This window comes from Phyllobates terribilis, unplaced genomic scaffold (genome assembly GCF_046119375.1).
Source record: "Phyllobates terribilis strain yellow unplaced genomic scaffold, ASM4611937v1 Scaffold_5__5_contigs__length_657084704, whole genome shotgun sequence".
NCBI classification, from domain to species: Eukaryota; Metazoa; Chordata; class Amphibia; order Anura; family Dendrobatidae; genus Phyllobates; species Phyllobates terribilis.
The window spans coordinates 511,825,677-511,842,377 of record NW_027362765.1 but is presented as its reverse complement, the minus strand read 5'-3'; the positions used below and the strand labels follow the sequence as shown (position 1 = coordinate 511,842,377).

General features: G+C 41.8%; 1 protein-coding gene across 7 annotated transcripts in view; it reads left to right on the top strand.

The window, feature by feature from the left end:
- The window catches only part of PPP3CB (protein phosphatase 3 catalytic subunit beta), a 71,976-nt gene that overhangs the window by 33,556 nt on the left and 21,719 nt on the right, over positions 1–16,701 (top strand). For all 7 annotated transcript variants that reach the window (XM_073685648.1, XM_073685644.1, XM_073685647.1 and 4 more), the window contains exons 4-10: positions 897–1,008; positions 2,788–2,933; positions 4,995–5,134; positions 5,218–5,295; positions 5,385–5,479; positions 6,165–6,290; positions 11,248–11,325. In XM_073685648.1, the coding sequence (XP_073541749.1) occupies positions 897–1,008; positions 2,788–2,933; positions 4,995–5,134; positions 5,218–5,295; positions 5,385–5,479; positions 6,165–6,290; positions 11,248–11,325 (775 nt within the window). The remainder of the gene's footprint in view (positions 1–896; positions 1,009–2,787; positions 2,934–4,994; positions 5,135–5,217; positions 5,296–5,384; positions 5,480–6,164; positions 6,291–11,247; positions 11,326–16,701) is intronic.

Genomic DNA, 16,701 nt, shown 5'->3' with positions numbered 1-16,701 from the left:
TGTGACTCACACTTTGAAAGGCGTCTCTCTATAAAAAGCTGAACTCCATTGTAAATACTATATTTTTCTGATATGTATATATTTGAGGGTGTCGAGTTGGGGATAGAAGACCCACATCTAGTCCATACTCTTGATTGTGAAACACAGATATGAAAAACCAAACTAATTAAAACTCACTGGTGGTTTAATGAAGTAGCTGGTGGTTAATGTCATCAACTCACTGTAAGTAATTACACACATGAATATATATTGCGTGTATGTTTTCTAACTACATAACTGAGCTCTCATAATACAGACAAGACCTTTTATTTTTATGTTTAGATTAGTTAGTTCTGGTTTAAATTGCTAAGAACCAGGCAGTGCAGGTGTTAAACTGAAGGTTTCAGGTGAATCCTGCTGAATCTGATGACTCTCAGGGTCACAGTTTCTGGTTCCCAGGCTACAATACTGTAACAATGACAATCTGTTTAGTCCTCTGAAAATTGCCCACATTGAATTTAATTGAAAAAACGCTCAACTGTGAGAAATATTGGATTCACTGGATGTAAATAAAAACCTTTTTTCTTTTTTTTTTTTTCTTTTTTTACCCAGTAAAAAGTCATGTTTTAGAAATACTGATTGAGCCACAAACTAAATTACAAAGATTCATGACTTCTTATTTGTTATGCAATGAAATAAGTTTTATTTAAAAAAAAAAGTAAAATCCTTTAATTAGGAGTCACACTCTTCTGTGACTGGTTGTTTGCATGTTTATGGGGTTACACATTGCTGCATCCCCTTTATAGGTGGGTATCGCAGGTGGTGCAGCACTAAAGATGCTAAGTGGACTACAGGAAAACTGTTGATAATTTTTAGAAATAAGTCGGATGTTTTACTTTGTTTTCTGTTCCTAACAGTGCGTGTTATATCTATGGGTGCTGAAGATTCTGTATCCCAATACGCTCTTTCTTTTGAGAGGTAATCATGAATGCAGGCACCTTACAGAATATTTCACTTTTAAACAAGAATGTAAGTAAGAACCCCATGCATTATGTGACTTTCTTTTGGGATACACGCTATTATATTAGACTTTGTAAGTTTCACACTTCACAGCACAAGTCCTATAATCGAGCATTGTTATATTAATGATCACCTATAGCGGACATGGCTAACTACATCTTTCAGTGTGGTTTGCTGTAGGGAAGGATAATCACAAAGTACAAAAATGTAATTGTTTTAAAGGGGTTATTTGGGACTAAAAATGTGGTGGTCTTAGTTTTTGCAGGATTTCCTACATTGTTGGGAGGCTCACTACTGTTAGTAGTGGCTGTATCCAGTATTACAGTTTAATGCCACTTCATCCTTTTTGAGTTAATGAGATTGAACTGTATTACCTGGCACAATTGCTTCTGAAATATGGACCTGTACTTAATAATTATTAAAGTGTTGCCACTTATCGAAGTGCTACAACCCCTTTGATCAGCCGATCACGGGTATGCTGAGAGTCTTAATCCTAACTATCTAAGGGCGCAGCAGGGCTGTGGAGTCTGATTCGGTGTCCATTTTGGTGGAGTCGGAAGCAGAGTCAGTATAAAATGGACCGATTCACACCTAAAATATATAATAAATTGGGCACAGTAGTTTAATGCAGTTTGTGGGGAATATTTTTTCATAAGAATTTGGGAAAGTTATGAAATGTCCTATAAATGTCTGTCCTATTCCTGATCTAAGGGTCTAGACTTTTAGCTGAGATGAATCTGTGCTACAGTAAATTTATCACTTAAACATGAGCCATGTATGAGGGAGTCGGTGTCATGAAAATTGAGGAGTCTGAGTTGGAGTCAGAGGTTTGGCTTACCGACTCCAGAGCCCTGGGGCACAGTCAGACAGCCATATTAATCACATATCGCAATCTTCGGACTGACTGTCAGCTCTCCTGACCTGAGCGTGACAGATGCATAGAAATACATGCTGTCACACTCAGGTCAAGAGAGCAGATGGCCAGTCCGAGGATTGCGATGCGAGTGATACGACCGTCTGACTGTGCCCCAATACCGATATGGGGCCATAAATGTTAATGTCCCAGGTAATTCTTTCAAGATTTCATTCTGACAACACAAAGTCGTGGCTGTAGCTGCCTCGTTTCTAGTGTTTAGGCTGGTGCTGTATGATTACATGTAGCCTGCGTCTCAGAAGTCTCTACTGTTGCCATCCACATTTCAACCTTAGCCCTTTCAAGAAGTCTTTAATTGACATTAAAGCACCACTCCAGCAGATTTTATATATATATATCTATATCTATATCTATCTTACTTACTGCTGGAGTGATGTCACTAATGTAAGTTCCCTGCACTTATTAATATACTTACCAGCCACCATCTTCATCTGTTATCGCCACTGCTATGCACGGTCTTTTCAGGTTGTGACCTGCAGGATCTTTCTAGTGTTTGCTGGGTGATCTGAAAGTCATTACTCAATGTAAGTGTATGAGAGCCAGAACAAGGCCATAACTTGGTTTTAGTTAACCAGGATTCCCTGCTGTCTTCTTGCAGGCCTCTTTCTCCAGGTATTGATTGTGGCGAGTGGGTCTGGAATATGTGCAGTAACTCTCCGGCATCCCATATGATACATTCTAAAAATTGGTATTATGTCAATGGTGGATACCGATAAAATGGAGTCCTGGAAACTCCTGAGTGGTGGTCTGTTAAACTTATGTTTGGGAAAATTCATTTTGTCAGCGCAAATCCTAATCTTTTTAGTTTTCATGTTAGAAATTATTTAGTGATAGCTTGTGTTGTTTTTATTTAGGTAAAATAAAATATTCAGAAAGAGTTTATGAAGCCTGTATGGAAGCATTCGATTGTCTTCCCTTAGCTGCACTTTTAAACCAACAATTTCTTTGTGTCCATGGGGGACTATCTCCAGAAATACACACGTTAGATGACATTAAAAGAGTGAGTATCTTCAGAATTATGAAATATGTATTTTATAATAATGAATGTGGGGGGTTTTTGTTTGTTTTTTTAAAACAGTTTATTTCACCTAGAAATGTCTCCTGCCCTTCTTTCCAAAGAGTAAGCCACCTGACAATTCCAAATTTGTAAACTCGGGTGATACTCGCTGTGCCTCTGTTGCTGCCCCGGTCTTTGACTGCAGAAGTGACGTCACAACTACAGCCCATGTCGGGACTCCTCTACATCAGCAGAGCCGCTGAGCTCAGTCACTGGCTGCAGCGGTCACTTATGCCGTAGTCGTGATGTCATTGCTGGATTCTTAACAAAGACCAGGGCAGCAGTGAACAATAATTGAGGTTGTCATTTTTACCTAGTGGAATCTGATGGAGAGGGAAATGTTAATCCTAGAAAACCCTTTTAACTCCATTTGCACAATTTAAAAAAATAGTTTTTTTTAAAAAAAAATAACTTGTTTTTGTGTCACCTTATTTGTAAAGTTATACCCTTTTTGCAGGTGCAGCTGTCCGGGGTCATCTTTTTTGTGAGATGAGCACTTTGCGGTGCATATAAATTTGGTTGTCAAATATTCTGTTTTTATATTTTTGTGTTTCTTTCTAAATAACAATATATTATGCCAGTCAGGATGATGCAGGTAGATGCTGAAAAGTTTACTAAAAAGTGAAGGCGATTATTAGGCCTTGCCTGCCATAGCAAACTTTCTTCGCCATCAGTTGCTTTGAGCCAGCAATGCTGTAGTCAGGATTGGAGTCATCTCTGATCTCGAGCTCAAAGGAATGGAGCAATATCCAAGAGCAGCCACTAAACACCGGGATGGAGCCATGCTGCTCTGTGCACGGTTTTACTTCCGGCCAATGCTGGAGCTTTTTGCAGGTGATCGATAGGTGTATGACCCCCCCACTCACACAACCTCCATTCCAATTTATTTTTTAGTTTATGCTAGGTCATGAGTATTAGAGCAGTTGAGAAACCCCCTTGAGGAGTGGTTTGCCAGCTTCATCTTTCTAGTCACACAGGTTTGGCTAATCTAATAGTAAACAGTATTTTGGTTGACAAAATAAATAAATTGACCTTTCTCTAGGACAATATTTAAAGAAAGTCTGGGTGATTGATAAAATATCTCAACCACATACCCTCTCTCCTACTTCTAGCTTATATTTGCCCCAAGCCCTGTATGTGGGATATTGATTGAATTTGCCCGTGCAATACATAATTTTTAAAGGGAACCTGTCGCCTCCTGGCTACCCTCTACATTGCCCCCATAGTGGTGTTAGTGATGCAATGTGCATCACTAACAAGCTTTTTTTCATTAAAATTGGTGGTAGTATAATGATTTTATAATCTTTAATATACTTAGATCCTACCTGCTCGTTCAGTCATAGAGGTGTGATTGTCATATTAAGTGAGGGGCGGGCGCAGTGTTCAAGTCACTGCTGGCGCCGCCCATGTATTTGAATATTGCTTCAGGCGAGCGCCATTATTGTGGGGTGCATGCGCATTTGTCCATGTCAGGCCGCTGGTCCCGCGCCTGTGCATTGTGTGGCTGTGTGATTACCAGCTTCACTGCGCACGCGCTATGTTCCCGCGTGTGCGCAGTGTGAGGCTGTGTAGTTCTCAGCTTCACTGCGCACACGCGGGGAACGTAGCGCGGGTGCAGTGAAGCTGGTAATCACACAGCCACACAATGCGCAGGCGGCCGGGCATGTTCAAATGCGCCTGCGCCCCACAATAATAGTGCACACCGGGAGCAATATTCAAATACATCGGCGGCGCCAGCAGTGACTGAATATGACAATCACACCCCTATGACTGAACGAACAGGTAGGATCTAAGTATATTAAAGGTTATAAAATCATTATACTATCACCAATTTTAATGAAAAAAAGCTTGTTAGTGATGCAATGTGCATCACTAACAACGCTATGGGGGCAGTGTAGAGGGTAGCCAGGAGGTGACAGGTTCCCTTTAATACCTGGTATTTGCTGACACATTAACTCTCATGCAGCGGTATTGTAACAAGCATGCCTTCTATTCTGGTTGTAGTTAGACAGGTTCAAGGAACCTCCGGCTTTTGGCCCCATGTGTGACTTGTTGTGGTCGGACCCTTCTGAAGATTTTGGTAACGAGAAGTCGCAAGAACACTTCAGTCATAACACAGTCAGAGGATGCTCTTACTTCTATAGGTGTGTTACCTTTTTAAAATATCTAGGGACTTCATAATGTGGACTGAATATAATTATATTATTTATATTCTTATTTCTTTCAGTTACCCAGCTGTTTGTGAGTTTTTGCTAACTAACAACCTGCTGTCAATCATTCGAGCGCATGAAGCACAAGATGCTGGGTAAGACTATGAAGTGTTAGCTTGCTTTTTTAACTGCTAGATTTGCAGTTTTTATTAAATCTCATGTTATATATATTTTTTCACTGCAGTTATCGAATGTACAGAAAAAGTCAAACAACGGGGTTTCCTTCTTTAATAACGATATTTTCAGCTCCTAACTACTTAGATGTCTATAATAATAAAGGTATGCTTATGTTTTTCTGCATTCAATGTTCAATTTTTACAATGTGGTAAGTGAGTGGAAAAGTTATTTGATATCATTCTTATCAGTGCTGGTAACTGTCCTAAATTTCACACACATCCAGCATTATGGATCTAGTGGCATTTTCTTCAGTTTAAAGATTTTGTCCACTGCCTGGACAACTCCTTTTTATATAAAGTAGTTCCCCTTATAAAATATAAAAACAGAACATAAACTCTCCTCCTGTGCCTGCGCCATTCCAGCAATGTCAGCGCTGGGGCTTATATGACAGTCACGTCACATGAGTCCTGCAGCCAATCAATGGCTTCTATTGGGCTGCTATGCACTCCGTCTTTCATCCAAACCTCAGGCAACTTGAAGTAGCGTGAGCTCATCAGCCTAATGGCGACCACTGATTTGTTGCAATACTCACGTAGGCTAAGAATGTCATGTGAAACCAACGACATCGCTGTAATGGCGGCACCAATATGGGCGGTGAGTATGTTATTTTTATTTTATAAGAGTGTTTGCTTTATTTAAAATTAGCTGTCCAGGTAGAGGACAACCATTTTTAAAAAAAAAATTTTACTGCTTATTCTTTGACCAGTGATACAAATTATTTCATTTTAGATTTGTATAGTTCATTTTTAGGTTATGGCCTTTAATGATTTCCCCACACACATTACAGCTGCTGTATTAAAATATGAAAATAATGTGATGAATATCCGACAGTTCAACTGCTCCCCACACCCGTACTGGCTGCCGAACTTCATGGATGTCTTCACTTGGTCGTTGCCATTTGTCGGTGAAAAAGGTATAGCACTGATTTTGCATGTTAAATGACCGCAACATTGTATGAGAGATTTCTTATGCTTGGGTGAAATGTCCACCGATCCATCTATATATAATAGATCTAATTATTTAAATCCATCTTCATCTCTGATGGTCTATTATCTGCTTTATATCCTCCCCATCTGCTTAATTCAGGCTGATACAATGATCTGCAAATCTTCTTTAACCGCTTAAGGACCCTGGGATTTTCCATTTTTTGCATTTTCATTTTTTACTCCCCTTATTCCCAGAGCCATAGCGTTTTTATTTGTTGGTCAATATGGCCATGTGAGGGACGAGTTGTACTTTTGAACGACATTACTGATTTTACCATATCGTGTGCGGGGAAAAAAATTCCAATTCCGGTGAAAATGCAAAAAAAGTGCAATACCACAGATGTGTTTTTTTTTTTTGTTTTTTTTTACCACGTTCACTGAATGCTAAAACCGACCTGCCAATATTATTCTCCAAGTTTGCTAATAAAAAAACAAAACAAAAAAAAACACGCCATTTTCCGAGACCTGTAGCATCTCCATTTTTCGGGTGAGGGCTTATTTTTTGCGCGCCGAGCTGACGTTTTTATTGATACTATTTTGGGGTAGATCCGATGTTTTGATTGCCCTTTATTGCATTTTATTGCAATGTTGCGGCGACCAAAAAAACGTAATTCTGGCGTTTAGAATTTTTTTCTCGTTACGCCGTTTACCGATCACATTAATCCTTTTTTTATATTGATAGATCAGGCGATTCTGAATGCGGCGATACCAAGTGTGTGGGTTTTTTTAATTTTATTTTGAATGGGGCGAAAGGGGGGTGATTTAAACTTTTTATATTTTTTTAAATATTTTTAAAAACATTTTTTTTATAATTTTAGCTTGCTTCTATAGTCTCCATAGGAGACTAGAAGCAGCAACTATCCGATCGCCTCTGCTACATAGAGGTGATGAGCAGATCCTTTGCTATGAGCGCCCACCACTAGGTGGCGCTCATAGCGATCATTACATGACAACCACTGGGGTCTGCTGCAGACCCAGGGTAGTCATGCCCACCCATCAGTAACCTGCAATCACGTGACGGGGTCACCGATGGGCGGGGTAAAGTGACGTGCTTTGGGCGCGGCGCTGTTAAATGTCACCGTCAGATTGAGAGCGGCATTTAACATGTTAACAGCCGCGGGTGGATCGCAATTCCACCCGCGGCTGTTGCGGGCACATGTCAGCTGTAATAATCAGCTGACATGTGCTTGGTTCAGCGCAGGCTCACCGCCGGAGCCCTCACTGAACCGGGGGTGACTCCCCAGGCTTTAAAGGGGTTAACTTTCGTCATTTTCTGTGTTTTCACATTTGGTTGTGATAACAACCAATGTAATTGCAATATGTCCCTTCACCTGAAAAAAGCTTGCAATGAAGGCACAAGGGGTCCACGCTATATAGGGTGTCTTTCACTTGTGGGATTCAATGCTGTCAGATGAGATAATATAACTTTGCACTAATGAATATGTATATATTGGATATACCGTATTTCTCGGACCATAAGACGCACCCCAAATTTTGGGGTGGAAAATAGAAAAAAAATATTTTTTATAAGATGGGTGTCCATCTTATAGTTTGAATAGGTCCCTTATCTTACCTGGCGGGCAGTGGAGCGAGGGTCACAGGAGGCAGGGTCCCTCAGGAAGTCGGCGGCTGCAGCAGCCTGTGCCTGGCTGAGGCCCTTAGCCTTGCCGGTTCCTGCGCGGAGGCCTCTGGCTGGGGTTGAGGCCGGTGCCGGGCCTCTGGCCTTGGTCTGTACTGGGTTGTGAGTGGCGAAGCTGTGCGGCCTGCGCAGGTTTCCGGTGTGCGCGGCCATCTTCCTAGGGTTGTGAGCTACAGCAAAATGGCCGCCGGAGCTACCGGTCCGCGCATACGCGGGCTCCGGCGGCCATTTTCCTGTAGATCACAGCTCTAGGAAGATGGCTGCTCACACCGGAAACCTGCGCAGGTCGCGGCCCCAGTACCGGCCAGGCACAGGACTCACCTCTGCGCCGCTCATCCCGCCGCTACCACCACCGCCGCATTCCTGGAGGGCCCTGCGATCCCACTTTACCACCACTGCAGGTAATGTTCGGACCATAAGACGCACCCCCCATTTTGCTCCCAAATATTGGGGGAGAAAAGTGCGTCCTATCGTCCGAAAAATACTGTACACACTTCTCAGAGGACCCGGCAGCTCTCCTGACATGTCTGTTTTAGCAATTACTTATATTTCCTAGGGCAGAATTCTTTCCCTCCTTTCTGTTATTTCTTTTAGAAATTCGTGAATACATTCATAACTGAATGTAACCAAATCAGAGTGTGTTCCTTACACGGTGTGATACTAATTAGACTGTGTTGGAGCACCCCCAATCGACAATGGGGAACGCTAGCACAGAGTTTTGTTTATACATTTTTAGGAGGAGTAACAGAGGAGCAACAAAATGCATTGTTCTAAGAGGTGATGCTCCAGAACTGTTCTCACGAGACAGAGTATTTGCTACAATATGACCTGTCAGGAGAGCATCTCTAAATTGGCCAATTTCTTTTTCCATATTACGTAGGAATGCTGCAATTTTTTTTATTTATTTTTTTATTACATGTTGCGTCTTGTGTGTGAAGTTTTTTCTCTTTTTGGAAGTGAAATGCTGCGACCTATCAGCTTTAAAGGGAACCAGTCATCTGATTCATGCAGCCTGAAAAAACATTGGCAGCATGAATCGTACACAGGCTGCAGTGTTTTGGAGAAAACCTACTTTGAAATGCTAGCTTTGGACTGGTCCAAGAGACAGATCCCTTGCAACGTCTCCCTGCAACACACCTCTAAACTGACAGGTCTTTCCCTATACACACACATAAGGAGAGAACGAACAGTGTAAAGGAGCGGGGCTAGGAGAATCCATTGAGGGCCTGCCTCAGACCAGTAATCCGAGACGCAGAGACAACAGGCAGCTTTTCAGAGTATTTTTTTCTGAACCGCTGCAGCATTTCTGAATGAAGCACACATACAGTACAGACCAAAAGTTTGGACACACCACCTCATTTAAAGATTTTTCTGTATTTTCATGACTTTGAAATTTGTACATTCACACTGAAGGCATCAAAACTATGAATTAACACACGTGGAATTATATACTTAACAAAAAAGTGTGAAACAACTGAAAATATGTCTTATATTCTAGGTTCTTCAAAGTAGCCACCTTTTGCTTTGATGACTGCTTTGCACACTCTTGGCATTCTCTTGATGAGCTTCAAGAGGTAGTCAACGGAAATGGTTTTCACTTCACAGGCGTGCCCTGTCAGGTTTAATAAGTGGGATTTCTTTCCTTATAAATGGGGTTGGGACTGTCAGTTGTGTTGTGCAGAAGTCTGGTGGATACACAGCTGATAGTCCTACTGAATAGACTGTTAGCTGCTTTTTTCTTGCCATAATACAAATTCTAAGTAAAGAAAAACGAGTGGCCATCATTACTTTAAGAAATGAAGGTCAGTCAGTGCGAAAAATTGGGCAAACTTTGAAAGTGTCCCCAAGTGCAGTTGCAAAAACCATCAAGCGCTACAAAGAAACTGGCTCACATGAGGACCGCCCCAGGAAAGGAAGACCAAGAGTCACCTCTGCTTCTGAGGATAAGTTTATCCGAGTCACCAGCCTCAGAAATCGCAGGTTAACAGCAGCTCAGATTAGAGACCAGGTCAATGCCACACAGAGTTCTAGCAGCAGACACATCTCTACAACAACTGTTAAGAGGAGACTTTGTGCAGCAGGCCTTCATGGTAAAATAGCTGCTAGGAAACCACTGCTAAGGACAGGCAACAAGCAGAAGAGACTTGTTTGGGCTAAAGAACACAAGGAATGGACATTAGACCAGTGGAAATCTGTGCTTTGGTCTGATGAGTTCAAATTTGAGATCTTTGGTTCCAACCACCGTGTCTTTGTGCGACGCAGAAAAGGTGAACGGATGGACTCTACATGCCTGGTTCCCACCGTGAAGCATGGAGGAGGAGGTGTGATGGTGTGGGGGTGCTTTGCTGGTGACACTGTTGGGGATTTATTCAAAATTGAAGGCATACTGAACCAGCATGGCTACCACAGCATCTTGCAGCGGCATGCTATTCCATCCGGTTTGCGTTTAGTTGGACCATCATTTATTTTTCAACAGGACAATGACCCCAAACACACCTCCAGGCTGTGTAAGGGATATTTGACCAAGAAGGAGAGTGATGGGGTGCTACGCCAGATGACCTGGCCTCCACAGTCACCAGACCTGAACCCAATCGAGATGGTTTGGGGTGAGCTGGACCGCAGAGTGAAGGCAAAAGGGCCAACAAGTGCTAAGCATCTCTGGGAACTCCTTCAAGATTGTTGGAAGACCATTTCCGGTGACTACCTCTTGAAGCTTATTAAGAGAATGCCAAGAGTGTGCAAAGCAGTCATCAAAGCAAAAGGTGGCTACTTTGAAGAACCTAGAATATAAGACATATTTTCAGTTGTTTCACACTTTTTTGTTAAGTATATAATTCCACATGTGTTAATTCATAGTTTTGATGCCTTCTGTGTGAATGTACAATTTTCATAGTCATGAATATACAGAAAAATCTTTAAATGAGAAGGTGTGTCCAAACTTTTGGTCTGTACTGTAGCTGCAATATCGCAACCAGTGTCTGATCCATGCCCGTGGTTCAGGCAGCGTGTATCAGATGTCAGGTCCCCTTTCATTATAATGTTCAGTTTAATGTAAAATAAACATGACATTTCATGTACCAAATAGTCTTGCAACTGCTTTTATTTCATAGTGATCTGTGATGATTTTGCAACTTAATTACACATGATTTTTGCATAAAAGTGTATTAAATTCTATTTTACTTATCCTTTACTTCAAATTTTATTTTTACTGTTTTGTCCAATTGCATTTTTTTCTCTTTAAACAGTAACCGAGATGCTTGTAAATGTCTTGAGTATTTGTTCAGATGATGAGTTAATGACTGAAGGAGAAGACCAATTTGACGGTAGGAACTTTGTAATATTCCTAGTTGCTAATTCTTTTTATAGAGCTAGTCAGTGCATGTGTACAAGTCCTCGCCTTATAAAACTGTAACCATGAAACAAAGGGCAGCATCCTAAATGATTCTATTGATAATTACACTTAGCATTTTTTATGGTAATATTGTAGTTGGGGATTTCCTAGAGATGAGGTTTCAATGCAAAGAAAAATTGCTTCAATTTTCTTAGAATTTTTTTTTTTTTAATCTAGGAATGTGAACAGTCACACTGTTCGCCATACATTGACTACTGTTAACTATTTCCAAAGTTTAACGTGTCATTTATTTATTTCAGAATATCTCCACATTGGGAGTGTGTGCGCTGAGAATTTCTATGGGAATGATAGGAAAGCCCCTGTCCATAAAATAGAGATTTTTTTTTTTCCCTTTCTTGTCTCTTGTCCCCCTGATCTATCCACTGTTGATGATTACGTAGTGAGGGTGAAGTGGAAGGCACTTGTGTGTAACAGGTTGAATCTAGCTGTGGACTAATTGGGAATTTTCTTACGTTCTCTAGTTTTTGACTTCTATCATTGGAATCATGGGTCCTTCATTGGCAAGTGTTCTTTTATTACTGAATGGGGTTAAGACCTAGTACCCTCTTCTTTCCCTTCTTTTTGTGGACAGGCTATTTGTGGGATAGGCATGGCTTACTCATTGGCTGGGATTGTGATCACTGGAATTAAAGGGAGCCTGTCAGGTTGGATAACGCTATTAAAGGGACTCTGGCAGCATATGATAACTGTTCAAAGTACATATGCTCGGAGCTCTGTGGTGTGACAAATCATTCAAAGGGAATCTGTTACCCCCTGGGAGATATCAGACCTCTACTATGGGCATACAGGTTATAGAAAAGTAAATCTATACTTACCTGTATGGCCCATAGTAGAGGTTTAATTGCAGAGAAAAGTGTTTTTATCCACTCTGTTTTCCACAGCCTTGGCATCCCCCGGACTCCAAGAAATCCTGACCTATATGCTTAGTTACCATATTCCCCCCCTCCTCCCCTGCACATCACAGGGCCCTGTGACGTGCAGGGGAGGGGGGGAATATGGTAACTAAGCATATATGTGGGGATCTCAGGGAATAATAAACAGTTAGGTGGGGATTTCTTGGTGTCTGGGGGACGCCAAGCCTGTGCAAAACAGAGTTTATAAAACCACTTTTCTCTGCAGTCAAACCTCTACTATGGGCCATACAGGTATGTATAGATTTACTTTTCTATAACCTGTATGCTCATAGTAGAGGTCTGATATCTCCCAGGGGGGTGACAGATGCACAAAATGACTGTCCCCGTTGTAAAGCACAAAGCGGTGGGACTTAGTTTGAACAGTCAATTATACACACCTTTCCACCTGGTTGTTGTCCCTCTATCTCCACCCCCCTCTACTTTGATTGACAGCTCTGACTTCACAGGCCCAGAGAAGGGTGAAGATAGATGAAAACCAAGCTGGTGTATATATAAATGATTGGCCCTGCCGTGAAGCACAGAGCGCCTGTACTTGGTTTGAACAGTCATACTATGCCGACAGTCCCTTTACCCTAAAGATATAGCCTTTATCTGCAGGCTAATAGCATTAGACAGGTGCCAGATGCCGTATTGAAAGTGGCACCCGGCAGAAATGTATTCCTCCCTGGAGCTGCCAGCTTTCAGTCATACAGCCGTGCCGCTCACATAAATGAAGCTATTACCCTTCCATATTGACATTCACAAACTATGTTGACTGACAGCCGTTTCTGTACTGATGCACTGCACAGTGCTGAGAGCGGTGACTGTATCTGTGCATGCATTACTGAAAGCTGGCGCCTGCCAGGAGGTATAATGACGGTTGAGCACATTTGCAATGCTATTATCCTGCAAAATAACCCTATTTCTGAAGGTTGATAGCTTTGTTTGTCCATTGTTGCAAGTACTCTTTAAAGGAACGCTAATCTCTTATACAGTGCCTACAAGTAGTATTCAACCCCCTGCAGATTTAGCTGGTTTGATAAGATGCAAATAAGTTAGAGCCTTCAAACTGCAAACGAGAGTAGGTTTTATGAACAGAAGCATAAATCTTACAAACCAAAAAGTTATGTTGCTCAGTTGAATTTTATTAAATTTTAAATATAAAAGTGTGGGTCAATTATTATACAACCCCTATGTTTAATATTTTGTGGAATAACCATTGTTTGCAATTACAGCTAATAATCGTCTTTTATAAGACCTGATCAGGCCGGCACAGGTCTGTGGAGTTATCTTGGCCCACTCCTCCATGCAGATCTTCTCCAAGTTATCTAGGTTCTTTGGGTGTCTCATGTGGACTTTATTCTTGAGCTCCTTCCACAAGTTTTCAATTGGGTTAAGGTCAGGAGACTGACTAGGCCACTCCAACACCTTGACTTTTTCCCTATTGAACCAGGCCTTGGTTTTCTTGGCTGTGTGCTTTGGGTCGTTGTCTTGTTGGAAGATGAAATTACGACCCATCTTAAGATCCTTGATGGCGGAGCGGAGGTTCTTGGCCAAAATCTCCAGGTAGGCTGTGCTATCCATCTTCCCATGGATGCGGACCAGATGGCCAGGCCCCTTGGCAGAGAAACAGCCCCACAGCATGATGCTGCCACCACCATGCTTGACTGTAGGGATGGTATTCTTGGGGTCGTATCCAGTGCCATCCAGTCTCCAAACGTCACGTGTGTGGTTGGCACCAAAGATCTAGATCTTGGTCTCATCAGACCATAGAACCTTGAACCAGTCTGTCTCAGAGTCCTCCAAGTGATCATGAGCAAACTGTAGACGAGCCTTGACATGACGCTTTGAAAGTAAAGGTACCATACAGGCTCGTCTGGAACGGAGACCATTGCGGTGGAGTATGTTACTTATGGTATTGACTGAAACCAATGTCCCCACTGCCATGAGATCTTCCCGGAGCTCCTTCCTTGTTGTCCTTGGGTTAGCCTTGACTCTTCGGACAAGCCTGGCCTCGGCACGGGAGGACACTTTCAAAGGCTGTCCAGGCCGTGGAAGGCTAACAATAGTTCCATAAGCCTTCCACTTACGGATGATGCTCCCAACAGTGGAGACAGGTAGGCCCAACTCCTTGGAAAGGGTTTTGTACCCCTTGCCAGCCTTGTGACCCTCCACGATCTTGTCTCTGATGGCCTTGGAATGCTCCTTTGTCTTTCCCATGTAGACCATGTCTGAGTGCTGTTCACAAGTTTGGGGAGGGTCTTAAATAGTCAGAAAAGGCTGGCAAAAGAGATCTTTAATCCACACATGTGAAGCTCATTATTCTTGGTGCCTGAACTACTTCTTAATACTTTAGGGGGACCAAACAGAATTCTTGTGGTTTGAGGGGTTGAATAATAAATGACACTCTGAATTAACTTTTTACGTTTAAAAAAAACAAAAACAAAATTTGCTGCAGTGCATTTCCCACTTCCAGGCTGATCTACAGTACAAATGTCACAATGCCAAGTTAATTCCGCATGTGTCAACCAGCTAAATCTGCAGGGGGTTGAATACTACTTGTAGGCACTGTATATAGTTCTCTGTATATTCCTGGAGATGAGACCTTACCTGCCCCCTTTTTTCCCCCCACACTGGCTTTTCTGACTGTAAGACAACTGACTGCTGCCGGAGCCTCCCCCCTCTGTCCTGCCTGCAGAAGTATATAAAGATGTGAAAGCCTCAGCTGCTCTTCATTGAGGAATTGTAATGCCTTAACCTATATGTTCTCCGCAGGATCTCCACAAAACTGTTAGGTTTAAGGACATGCAGAAAATCCTGCATTCTGATGATCAGTATGGGCAAATGTGTCTATCATTAGTTTCTAGGCTTAGTGTTCCTTTATGTGGTTGCATTCTTAATAAACGTGCAACCACTTCTCTCTGCTACATGCACTCCCTGACTCAAAACTGACACACTGCAGGTACTTTAATTTGTCCCCATTCACTTTAATTGTATGATGTTGCAGTTCTCTGCTTAGCATCTAATCGGCAGTGACATTGGGCAGAGAGTACCAAATTGACTTTAGCACCTTCTTTGGTAGGTCTCCCAGAGGTCAGAGACCCCTTGTCAGTGCTTTGTGGTACATCTTGTGGTTCTGTAAAACCTTTCTCAGCTCTTGCTACTCCTTATATGTATTCGTCTTGATGACAAAATGACCTTTCATTTGTTTTGTGGTCTTTAGATCTAAACCTAAAAAAAAAATATTTGATTAAATCTTGTTTAGAAGCATAAAATTATTTCAAGAAGTTCTAGTGGTGAACAATAAAACCAAAAGTTCGAAGTTATGTCTATTACTACTGATTTTCCCTTTTGTAATGTAGATACAATAAGAATCTGATAAGTTAAAAATGTGCTTTTGGACCATTTCATAACCGAAAATGTCTTCTGCTATTGTCGCTTCTGGCCATGCTGTAGAGGGTAAACTTTCCTTTGGATGTGTTGATTAAATACATGGGAAATAATGGCAACCAAATGGAAGTTCCATGTGCTGTGTTCTGTCAGGTGCCTCATAGCCAATACATCTAGAAATGGCTGTTCTTAGATTACTTTTTTATTGATGCCCACTCAAGTTCCTTTTTGCATTCTTGCTAAGAAAAAAAAAATCATTAACTGTCTTTTCAGAAGGGATCTACGTGGCTTCTAAAATCAAAATGTATTTGTCCACCAATGATTAACATGCACAGTAGGGCCAGAAACTTCAAAAGTGGAGTTGTTCCCTCCCCTTAAAGGGGGCCTCTTATGTTGAATGTGTAGTTTGATTTACGCACAGCAGGTTTTAGCGCAGGAGTTGCTAAGCAGATGTATGTACAATTTTGTGGGGAAAGATTCAGTATTTTATGCATTTAAATCCCTGTTCGTCCTTTGCTTTGGAGTCCAGTGGGTGGTCCTGATCAATGATTGACAGTTTTACCCTATTTGACTGTGCATGTAGAGGAAGGTGTCAGTCACAGCGTAGGACCTGGGATTTAATTACAAGTTCTGCTTAAAGCGAACCGGTCACCAAGAAAATGCGATGTGCAGGCACCATGTTATAGAGGAGGCGAGCAGAATAACATGTGATTTTGTGAGAAAAGATTCAGCATAACCTGTGATTTGATCATTTATACCTTTCCTCATTCTGTGATTTCCAGTCCAGTGGGCGGTGGTATCAGTGACTGACAGTTATTTCTGTATGTACACTTATATAAAGATAGCTGTCAGTCACTGATAGCCCCGCCCACTGGACCAAAACCCCAGAAAGAGCAGAGGATGAAAATACAGGTTATACCTAGTCTTTTCTCACAACAGTATCCATCCATCTGCTGAGCTCCCCTGCTTTATAACATGATGCTTGCAGATTATACTGCATTTTC